The sequence below is a fragment of the Triturus cristatus genome, chromosome 1_2 (assembly GCF_964204655.1).
Source record: "Triturus cristatus chromosome 1_2, aTriCri1.1, whole genome shotgun sequence".
In the NCBI taxonomy this organism is placed as follows: domain Eukaryota; kingdom Metazoa; phylum Chordata; class Amphibia; order Caudata; family Salamandridae; genus Triturus; species Triturus cristatus.
This window is the reverse complement of record NC_140580.1, coordinates 1,090,054,130-1,090,066,075: the sequence shown is the minus strand read 5'-3', so window position 1 is coordinate 1,090,066,075 and position 11,946 is coordinate 1,090,054,130. Positions and strand designations below refer to the sequence as shown.

The 11,946-nt window shown below is 47.5% G+C and overlaps 1 protein-coding gene across 1 annotated transcript in view; it reads right to left on the bottom strand.

Annotated features, from left to right (window-relative positions):
* Positions 1–3,451: 3,451 nt before the first annotated feature.
* Positions 3,452–11,946, bottom strand: part of LOC146868725 (protein CutA homolog) — a 250,648-nt gene continuing 242,153 nt past the window's right edge. Inside the window, exon 6 of the mRNA XM_085613545.1 lies at positions 3,452–4,796. Within this exon, the coding sequence (XP_085469671.1) occupies positions 4,694–4,796 (103 nt within the window). The 3' untranslated portion in view covers positions 3,452–4,693. The remainder of the gene's footprint in view (positions 4,797–11,946) is intronic.

The following is an 11,946-nucleotide window of genomic DNA, read 5'->3' as shown; positions in this document are numbered from 1 at the left end:
GGCTTCTATTGGAATTCTCTGCGGCATATTATTAAGCCCATTATCGCCGCTTTAGCGGCAGTTTTCTGCCGCTAAAGCAGCGATAATTTTAACGTTGTGCTTGATAATATGCCCCTGACTACTCTAGAGTCCTGCAACTCCTTCTTCTGAAGGGCGCCCTATATTCTGCTTCTGTCAGAATCTTTTCTCTGCCTCCAACAACAGAAGTGGTACTGGAGTGGCGCAGTCACTCAAGAGTACTGCCGCAGCATGCCACCTCCTACACACAAGATGCAGCCTTGATACTTGGTATGTCAGTATCTTTACTCTGTCTCCAAAACCAGGAGACAATACCTGCAGAACAGATGCTACTTCAAGCTGGTTATTTGCTCAATTGTGTCTTTCAACTTAATCCTACCTTTGGTAAAGATGTCGCCATGCTGCCGGTTACTCCAGAGTCCAGCAGTATGTACTCTAATTAGGAGCAATGCTAGTTACAAAGCCAGGAATACGTGAACCTATCAGATCAGGCACGGTACAGATAAGGAACTATGCCTGATTTTAAACACCGTTGTAGTCTATGCAACATAGAGTATGAGTCTTCGATTAAATTATGACCTGTCTTTATAATAATAACCATGACATAGGGAAGCACAAATTCATTCATTTTCTAATCCTTGTCGTGGCTCAGTTTCTGGTGATTCTGGAAAATCATGTAATCTTCTGGTGGATTAAAATGTCTAATACAGTCTGGTTGTGTTGTAGAACACACTAATGGCCTTGGTCAAGAACAAACATAAATACCTAAATAAATATTAAGCTCCAGGCCTCAAAGTATGAAAAGCGGACCTTGAAGTATGGCCCGCAGTCCTGAGCTCTTACAGTTCTCGGTTTTACCGCTTTCAAATTATACTACTCCGTGCCACTAAGGCAATCTTGCACTGCTACGTAACACTTCTATACTGATCCATATGACATTTTAGCCCAGATTTACCAAAGCTATGCGTCGGTGCAAAGTGACATAAGTGACACAAAGTCTCGCAAAGGGTATTTATTAACCATTTTAAAATGCGCTTTGCACTAGAAAGGTGCTATTAACAGAGCTCAAAAAATCCTTTGTGCTACTTTGCATCTCTTTGCATCAAAAGACAATATGGGGGAGAATTATTAAAAATACCCTATGGGCCCGATTCACAGAACAAACTTAAGACAAAATCCTAAACTTAGTACCATTTTGGTATTCACAGAATGCACTTACTACTTCTGGTATTCACAGAATGAACTTACTACTTTTGCGATTCACAGAATAAACTTGCTACTTTTGCTATTCACAGAATGGATTTAAGACTACTAACTTTACGTCCGCACTCGGGCCGGAAATTCCGGCCTGGAGGCGGAGCTTCCGGCCTGGAGGCGGAGCTTCTGACCCGGAGGCGGAGCTTCTGGGCCGGAGGCGGGGCTTCCGGGCCGGAGGCGGAGCTTCCGGCCCAGAGGTGGAGATTTTAAATCTCCGCCACTGGCCGGAATCCCCACCTCCGGGCCGGAAGCTCCGCCTCCGGCCCGGAAGCCCCGCCTCCGGCCCGGAAGCTCCGCCCCCGGGCCGGAATTTCCAGCCCGAGTGCGGACGTAAAGTTAGTAGTCTTAAATCCATTCTGTGAATAGCAAAAGTAGTAAGTTTATTCTGTGAATCGCAAAAGTAGTAAATTCATTCTGTGAATACCAGAAGTAGTAAGTGCATTCTGTGAATACCAAAATGGTACTAAGTTTAGGATTTTGTCTTAAGTTTGTTCTGTGAATCGGGCCCTTAGATTCTGATGCAAAGCCCAATCTACTAATACAGTCTAAGGGTCTTATTATTAGTTTGGCGGTCCCACCGCCTGAAGACTGCAGCCACCAATAGACCACAGCGCCAGTGTTCTATAGACCTCCGTATTACAAAATTACCGTGGAGGCTGCAGTCTGGCTGTGGAGATTTTGCAGCAGTGGTGAATATTTTTCCACATATATCGATGCCTGTGTGTACATTTCGACTGCATATGTGTGACCTGAAGAAAAGGATCCATGACAAACTCTGCTTGGAAGAACAAGAAAGAGGTGAGTAAACACCCCAAATCCTTAGCTTCTGCCGAATTGAACCTGGAGCTATGGCAGCTGCCTTTCCCTGACCACGAACCCAGCAGTTTACTGTCGGTTTTGGCGGTTCAGCCGTGGTCTTCACAAAGCCAATCCGCACAACATGTAGTTGGACCGCCGAGCTCACGGCGGTCGGACCGCGACCATGGCTACCGCGGTCCATGGACCGCCAAACTCTTAATAAGGCCCTTACTGTGCTTTGTATCAAAAACATAACTCTCCTGTAAGTGGGCGTTAACAAGGTGAAATGTGTTTATTTACTACATTCAATGAACGGCATCCTTCTTTGTTTGTCTAGGCATAAGAATTTGCAGTGGAAGGATAGGCTTCCAGAACTAATCCTACACTAGACAGCGTGCCAGAGTAGAGGAAGTCACAGATATGCTTCCAGAACACATTCTAGGCTAGACAGTGTGCCTGAGTAGAGGAAGACACTGATTTGCTTCCAGAACGATTCCTACGTTAGATAGCGTGCAAGAGTTAGGGAAGACACGGATACTCTTCCAGAACAAATCCTATGCTAGACAGCGTGCCAGACTAGAGGAAGACACGGATACCCTTCTACAACGAATCCTATGCTAGACAGCATGAAAGAATAGGGGAAGACACCTGCAGCATTCCAATCCTAGTAGGCATAGCTCTCAGCTGTGTTTCCAAGTTTGTGAAACACACTGAGGCAATTTGGTTGCTGAACAACTTTGAGTGAAAAATTCGCTAATGTGGCCATTTGTCTTTAGATACGTACTGCGCTTCAATATGGCTTGAGCATGGTTATCCACTACTCCACACAAGGCCACAAGCAAGATGGCTTTCACAATCAGTATTTGTTATTGTTCAATTTTTTTCCATTCAGTGGATACAAATTGTATCCAGTGATAAGGAATATGATCAATCCAAATCAGGAGAGCACCCAGGCAAAAACAGTCCGCTGTTCCAATCTCCTGACGATGCGCTTTATTTTGTTGCTGAAGTCTTTAACGTCTTGGCCCAGTATTCTGGGCTTAATGGAGGTCAGTGTTACCTGCGGGAATGTGGTGGCATCCATGGCTGTTACAAGGCATCAATTTGAATCTTCAGAGATCGACCCTTCAGGGGACAAGGTATCAGCTCCCCTTCTTACTCTTGGGGTAAAGGTATTGGCTCCACTACTTACTCTTTGGGTATGCAGCAGACTTCTGTGCAGAGCTGCATCTTTCAATGATGTTACATACAGAGCAGGAGGCAGGTGGGTTACCCATGCAAGCCTGGCCTTGTAAGTCCTATTTTATAACCAAATTCTACCTTTCTATTTCTTTGAAGTTACACTCTTCAAATTTCACACTATTAGCACTCACATATTCAGAAGCATCATTTATTTTTAGAAAAATTAAAGCCTATTTAGTCTTTGGATTTCTGGTTATTCCAAGAGCGGCCACAGACCAATGCTATTTCCTCTTTGGCCCTCATTACGTGTGGCATGGTACCGGTGGGGTGTAGATCTTCAAACACAAAATTAATGTGAACATGGGGTAACACCCTGCTAGAGCAATCACAAGTTGATCTCCAGAATCGGGGAATAACTTGTAAACATGGTTTTACTAGGCAGAATTTGGCTTGATTTTTCCTTTACCAGGGGGACTGTGTTAAGCAGGTGATAAATGTAAGCTGTAGGACAAGCGCTGGGTGGAGCTGGAGGGAGGGATTTGGTAGGGGAGGAAAGAGAAGGGATGAGGAAAAAGATGCAATGGCCAAAAAAACAAAATCTCTGGTAGGGACGGTGACAGAGGCTTGTCTGCTGTTCAAGCCAAAGCCTTGTGCAATTTTACAAGCCCAAAGTACCGGTCAGTAATTTGGGCTGGTAGTGTGGGTCTGCTGCCCAGGGAATCCAGGTGTGGGAACAAGTTGTGATCAGGCAGAGCAATATCCCTGAGCTGGATACTACACTACCTAATCGTAATCAGGTTTTTATAGACAAGATCAAAAATACTCATCATCTCTGAGGGAATATCGTCGAGGGAGACACCATGCCTCAAGCAGGTACACTTGCGGGGACAACGGCATATCCAGTGCCAAACAGGCTTCTTCGCAGTGTGTCTTCAATCTATCAATATTGAACAGGTCTCTTGAATCTGAATTTCTCCAATGCTGGCACGTACCGAACTAAGGCCCCTTGTCTGTGCTGGCCAGAGGGGTATCTTACTTAAGGTATATCTTTGAATATTGCTGGACATAAATGTTATGAACAGAAGTATCGATCTACTGGAGTTAATAATAAAACATCTGTACCCAACGGGACGATATTTTTGTACACGATATTTAGAGCACGCTATTTATGTCCGACGATATTCTTATCACCAATATTTTGATATACAATCATTCTTTAGATTGTCAGCACTATGGCAAGATGCACGTTTATATTTCAAGGTGCATCACCTATCCTGTTAACCATTAGAAAACATGTTGCTATGTCATAAGAAAATATCTGTTCCAAAAATACAAATAGTGCAGTCCTTCGTTATATTGGGTAACTCGTCAACTACTGTCTAAAGAGTTGTTACTCCAGTCGCAGTCTCTCAAGATGGCACAGACTGGTAACTTTACATCAATCTTTGTGCGTGCTTTCGTCAATTAATCGTAAATATGCAGGATTTCCTTGGTCAATGGGAAAGCTGAAGATTTCTGGAATCTCGAAAGGATGAACAGACCTAAAAAAAGAAAAACAGTGATGCCAAATCATATGATTTAACTAAGTGTTAAAAAACAACACAAGTCACACATTTTGCAATAGAAGACTGTTAAAGTGAAATCCGCACACTCTCCAAAACAACTTTAAGTCTCGAACTGAAATGATCAAATCTGCAGCTTCTCCTTTCTCCAAAGGTCAGGATAGGAAGGCTTTTACCTGCACAGAAGTGAAACTAGTGTAGGGTTGATGTGCCTTGAATGGCTGCTTCTAAATCAAGAATCAATCTTAGACAGCAATATCTGTTCAGTAAACAACGCCATGAGGCTGATATTAGATGAGCAACTACTTGTTTTTAACTTTGCAAGAAAACAACGTACCAAAAATAATTGTCTCCAAAGGCTAGTTCCTAATGGCTTTTTATTTTTCTCCCTTGAGTAATTTATATGAACTATTGCTCCTTATGACCTTTTATTTTTCTCCCTTGACTAATTTATATGATTTATCTATATGAATCTATAAAGAAAGGATTAGATAAGGTCGTCTGTGAAGTTTAGAGCTAGCAAACCCTTGGTACACTAAGTGAAGACATTTTGTAGTTTAAAGGCAAAAAAAACAATGACCATTTTGAACTTCTCATCCGCAAGGCCTGGACATTGTGAAGGTCCAGACTGCCTAGTTTCCTTCTTGATTGCCTGAGGAAAGTGCAAGTTCTCCCAATAGCCTGGGCGCCACCCTGCATTTAACAATACTAGTGTGGGGAGGAGCCAAGATGGCGACCGGGACGGCAGCGTAGGCTCCCGGCTCCGTGAACCTCCGCACCCTGCACAAATATCCTGCACGAGATCCTTAGCCTGTGCTATCTACCCGTGTTGGTGAACGCGAGCGGCAACTGGCTGTGTGACCCCGAAGTTTCTGGCAGCGGTACCGCCGGAGAAATGTCCGGCTGAAGTTTGCGGCCTGTGCAGCCCCGGAGCCGGGATCTCGAGTGAACGCCGTGGCCGGGCGGCAGTGCAACAACAACGGCCTTTGGTGACTGGGTGGGGTCGGACTGCCGGAGTGGTGCGGATGTCGGACTGCGCTTCGCCGTGGTCGCTCCTACCACTAAGCGTAGCTGAATGAGTGCGTGCCGGAGGTGGCAACTACAGGACTCTCCGGTGATTGCTTCAGCCTTCGCCGGTGAGCTGCCCGGGCGCCGCCCGTCACTTGTCCCGATTCTTGCGGGCTGCTCCCGGATTTTCGCGGGCGCTGGTCCGTGGTGGGGACGACTGTGGCCCGTGACCACGCACCGGACACATTGCTTGCTTGCCCTCGGAACCCAGTTACCAGTGCCATGGAACCCGAGGCGCTTGTGTCTGAGCCCCGGTCCCGATCTGGGATGGACCCACCCAGCGGCCATTTTGGTATGCCAGAGTCCACCATCCTGTACGCTGGGTTGCAGCAGGATTGGGAGGGTGTGACTCCGAGGAGCGTAGCGGAGCGAGCGCCGGGAGCTGTACCGGGGTACGGTGACCTTCTCGAGGCTCTCGGTACCCTTCACTCCACCCTGATTCACGGAGCCTGGGTGTTGGGGAGCAAGCTCGATGGAGTGACATCAGCATCGGAACAGTTGCCGCCTGCCTATCCCCAGGTACACTGGGACTTCTCACGCCGAGCACGGGGGGACAGTGCCGTGGCCGCCCCTGTGAATAGTGCACACCTGGACTCTCCGGACAGTATATTAACTTGCGATCAGCTGGCTGTGGATTTGGTCTGTTCCGGAGGTTTCGGACCTGAGCGGGGGGGGGTGGCCTTGTCCCGTGCGCGGTCTCCGACGACCCAGGCAACGTCCACGCAACGGTCGCCCGCCCTGGCTGATTCCGCCTTCCTGGGCCTGGTGTGCAGTGTAAATCCTGGCTCGGCATCGGGAAAGACGATCCTCCCTAGAGCTGACTGTGTCGATCTTCAGAGCCCTTTACCCTATCTGTGTGTGTCGCTTCCTGAGTTTTATTGGACACTTCTCTTCCTGGTAACATTGGACATGGCACTGGGACAAGGGGAATGCATGGGTGGGTTTGCAAAGAGTGGCCAAGGATGATGCTGACCCTTTCGAGGTGGTCACCTACTAGGCGGGCGGGCTCGGGAGTTGTGTGCTCTCATGGCATAATTGTTAGTGTACCAAGTGCGTAATCCTCCTTACTCCTCTTTGACAGGGTCGATTTTGTGTTCTTTATTGTATGCTTTATGGGAAACCGTGTGGTGCGGGAGGGAGAAACCGGGGGCGTGTTTTTGCAGGCCCTCCTCCAGTTTATTAATACTCTCTCTACCCCCCCCGTCCGGTGGGGGCTCCTTTCCCACTTCTTTTCTCTGTTCTTCTATATTTCGGGTCTGGTTCCGGGGCGACAGGCACACTGCTGGGGGGGGGGGCCGTACTCATCTGCAGAGGTGCAGGGTGGGGGGTTGGGGGGGGGATCCTTTAGTCTTTCACCTCCTTTTTCTATGGCCTCCTTTTCTTCTCTTACTCTTCTTTGTCTTTTTCTGGGATCAGTATGGTAGTACTCCTTTGTTGTTAATCACTGCTGTTTCCGGAGTGCCATAATTTCCGTGGAGTTTCCTGGGTCTTGGGGCAGGGGGTTGCAGGCGCAAACGGCCGTTTCATTCCTCCACATCCTGAACTTATTGTTTCAGCGCCATTGCTTAGATAGACTGCTGTGTACTGTTTACGTTCATCGTTCTGCCTGCCATTTTTCGCTGCTGGGAAACTGTTTGGCACCTGATCCTTCCATCCTTTTCTATTATAAAATGTAAACCTTTATTATCCTGGTCTGCTATCTGGGCTGTTCAGAGACTGGGAGTATGCTAATGTCGAGATTTTGCTCCCCGAGGTACGGACTGTGATAGACCTGTTTTCGGTTATTCTGATTGTTTAGCGGCCGGCCCCGGGGGTTGTAGGCCCATATGTGTAATTGCTTGAAATGTCAATAAAGGTTTTCAAAAACAAAAAAAAAAAAAAAAAAAAAACAATACTAGTGAACGGTGCCAAGTGTCTGCTTAAAAGGAAAAATCCACAAAGGAATACATATCTTGTTGGCAATCTTGTAGTTATTGATTCAATATAAAGATTTGTGCAGAGGAAGTTAAGCAATACAACAGGCTGCCCCGATATAAGGAATGTGAAACAGCCAAGCAAGATCTTACCAAATGGAAATCTGACTGCAAGGAATTAAAATCAGGGACAAAAATGGAAGTAAATGGGTGATTAATGCAACGCAAAATAAGGAAGTGAATGCTTTAAAATACATCCATCACTCAAAAATGCCCCCTCAAATATGAATTAAAAAGAAACTGACAATACAGGAAAAGACTCAACTTCATCTTGAGTTCGGAACCTCGGGCAGCCATGCTTGGACAGCCCACCATCATGGAAAGGTTACTTAATAAGTCTAGCCAAGCCCCTTTTTACCAACTAATGCCATCAACAAGGAATGTCAAGAACAGCCCAAGCTTGGCTTTCCTCTGATGCAGGGCGCCACACCCAAACACCACCCGTCACTGCAAATACTACATGCAAGATGCAGAGCACCCATCCCGGTGTACGGAACCACAAAAATGTAGGGAGCGTAATAGAATGACCAAGATTGAAAGGAGTCACAACTTTGAAAGGAAAGGAGCCCTGCTTCGAAGAACTCACTTGTAAGAGGAAAAAGTGATAAAAGGCTGGTGACAATGAAGATGACTTGGGCCCGGTATTGGTGAATTTTTCTCAGGACTCGAGGAATCAAGGATAGCAGAGGAAACCTATATTAACAAGAATTTACAATGCAACGGTCTCGGCATTGTTAAAGTTAGAGCTATTGGCATTGCTCATGACATTATTTTTGTTTATGTTTTTGTTTTTAAAACATTTAAAGAAACGGCATTGTTATTTACAATGTCAATAGCTTAATCACTCTCAAATGCGAGACCTATTGCATTTGCACCCACACACACAAAGCCACCCACACACACAGAGCCACCCACAGAGCCACTCACATGGAGCAACCCACACACAAATAGCCACTGACTGCCTTCATTCCTCCTTTCCTTCATTCACGTGTCTCGCCTGACAGTGGTTTTACCACATGGACAGACCAGTCACGCAGGCCTCATCGTGAAGTGCCTCAACCCCCGAACCCAATGGCTTGTGAGAGGCCTTGGTCATGCACCCTTCTGGCAGCAACAGCGGCTTAGTGGTACATCTGGTGTGCAAGGCTGGGTGGGGCAGAGGCAGGTCAGCTAGCACGCTCGTATCACTGGCCACGACTATAGCCTATGCTGCTTCAGTAACAGTGGGGGGGTCAGCGGCAGAATTTTAAGTTGGAAAAGTTACTAATCCTGACGGTGGGATTGGCCAACTTGAGCAATCAGGAAGCACATCTGGCCTGTGTATCCTGGCAAGCAAAATCAAACTGCCGGTCATCCTTACCTTCGTTCAGCCATATATTTCCCTCCCATATCGTGGGCATAAGGGTGACACAGACACAGGGGTGAGGGAGGAGAGCGGTGCCGGTGGGGACTGGTCTGTCAGTCACACACATCAATGGGAAATGAGACTGCACACAAATTTGGGGGCTGCAGGTGCACTCATACGATGGCATCTATCGAAGAGGAGGGTAGACTGATCGTGGTGATGAACTGCATACAGTGGCCCTGCCTGGGACGAATGTGGATGGGCAGAAGGCTTCACTAGCTATTTGAAACAAGTGTCGCGCAGAGCCTGCACCCCGTTCCAATGCCAGGAGCACGGAATATACCCTGCCTCTGCCCTAAGGTGTGGTGAGGAAAGAGAGGAGGGCCTGTGAGATGCACAAATTCCCTAGTGGAACCCTTAAGCCACAGAAAGCTGCCCATAGAAATAGCGGCGGGGCAGTGCATGTTTCTACAGAGCTGAGAAAGGGAGTGACATCAGCCGTCAGGTGCCATGCTCGAAGGGACAAAGATGGCACAGCCCGCCAAGGACAGCCTCTAGGAACGGGAGCCCCTGATTGTGGGGCACTGGTATGGCCAGGTTCGAGGCCGCGGGGGCTATCCCTTGGTCTTTAGGGTGCGAGCGGCAGGTTACGATACTGTGCGGGGATACTGGGCTACGCCGCTGTTCGCACGGGCACCGCCTCCAGCCGCTGCCTCTCAATGAGAGCCACCAGCAGCAACGTTCCATCCGCCCGCCCCGCCGGCTCTGACTCGAACCCGAGCACGCGCCTCCACAGCGCGTGCCAGTCGAACGTTGTCACTCTTACAGAGAGCGCGTGCCGTGTAAGACAGCAACGGAACGCGAGTTCACGCGCCTTGTATTACAACTGGTCTTGGGGGGGGCAGTGTCCTTGCTGCTTGCCATTTTGGGTACAGGCTTAGTGTAACCATTGGCCAGTAAAAGGTCAAATGTTCAAGTAGGGTAGGTCATATTATGATATCATTAATAGTCTGCATGTAGGGTTGGCGGACTGTTTCTGTTCTTTCGATTTCGAGAAAGGTGTATTCGCTTACATATTCAATGATCATGAATGACCGTGTCCTTCTCATAGCGATTTGTGCAGCTTCGTTGGCCATCTTGGACAGTAGTGGCTTGTCATAATCCTCCACGAGGATGTGGTAGAGAGTCGTCAAAAGTTGTAATTAAAAAGAAAATGCGCCTGAACAGGATTTTCATTTTGGTAATTTAGTTTGTTAAATGACATTGAATTTAACATTTGTTTGCAGTGAGTACTACAATATGAATTAGTTATCATGATTATAAGTTCGAAACAATAAGACGTTTAACACACAGTTGCTTTCCTGTTGCTGCTCGCTTGAACCTGAAGTCGCTAATGCAGTTTACATGACTAACGTGCCCCCGCCCTTCTCCCAGGGGTTTCGAGAGTCTCCCAGTAACCTCACAGGTAAGCTCGCAGCCCGTCGTCCTTTTTTTGTTTCCTTTGAATGTAGAGTAGTAGAATCAGGAGCTGTGTGTGTGCCTCGCCCCTCCCAGGTTACGCGCTGGATGCTCTAAACCCTGTTGCTGTCGCGTGCACGATATTTCAGCACCGTGGATAGCTCCAATCCGTTTTGCAACCTTACCAGTTTTCGGATTGGGGGCGTGTTTTTCTTTCTCTCCTCTTGCCATTGGCTTGAAATAATGTTTACATTCCAGAGGACCGAAAGAATCGAAAAAACACCCCCCATAATCCGAAAAAGACGGGGCTTAAACAGACAGACACCCCTCTGATCCGATGGCTGGCCTCCGTTTAGGAAGCCAGCCAATGGAGAAGAGGGGCGGGTTCAAGCCCCGTACTGAAATCATTAAATCTCGCGAGTGAGACTGCGCAAGCGCAGCCTTCGCTAGCCGAGACCTAAAAAGGAAAACTCCACTTCAACTGAAATTGGCCACAATGGCTCTTTGCAAAGGATACTGAAATGCACAGATCTTTGGACACTGTACATTGCTGTGATTGGCGAACAATTCCACTTGGAGAGTGCCCCATCAGGCGAAGATGTCCTGAACTACCTTTGGATGGAGCCACTAGTCATTGGCAAGGCGACACTGACTGCGGCTGTCCACTATGGTTTTGAAAGCCACCACAAGATGGTTCACTATTAGCAAAACTCAGTGCTGGTAAGTCCAAGACCAGAGTTGGAGGGTTTCCCAACAGAGAAAAGTGTGCCCGAAACTCCCCGTGGTTGTTGGTGCACCACATCACAGTTGTATTGTTTGTCAAGATCTGGACTGACGAGCAGAAAGGGAGAGATGGAATGCCTTGAGTGTCAAGGGAAAATCCCTGAGCTTCAGCAGACTGCTGTCCAAAATCCACTCCTCTGAAGCCCAAAGGCCTTTGATCATCAGTTAACGAAGACAAGCACCCCAAACTAGAGTGGAGGCATCCATCATCACCATGGCCCCATCTAGAAGCAGGTGAAAGAATATTCTTAATGCTAGAAGCTCCTCTATGCCCCACTAGGTTAGATCTGCTTCAGTGTCCCGGGAGATTGTGATGGTATTCAACAATTTTTTTCCTATCCGGATCCAGTGCCTATGGATGCACCACTGGAGCGCCATCATGTGCCAGCATACATGCGTGACGAGGAGTACGTAAGAAGGCATCAGACCTAACCGGCGTAAGACCAAAAGACTGAAATCTGAGCCAGTTCTTGAAACAACAGATTCAAAGACCCAATGCCCG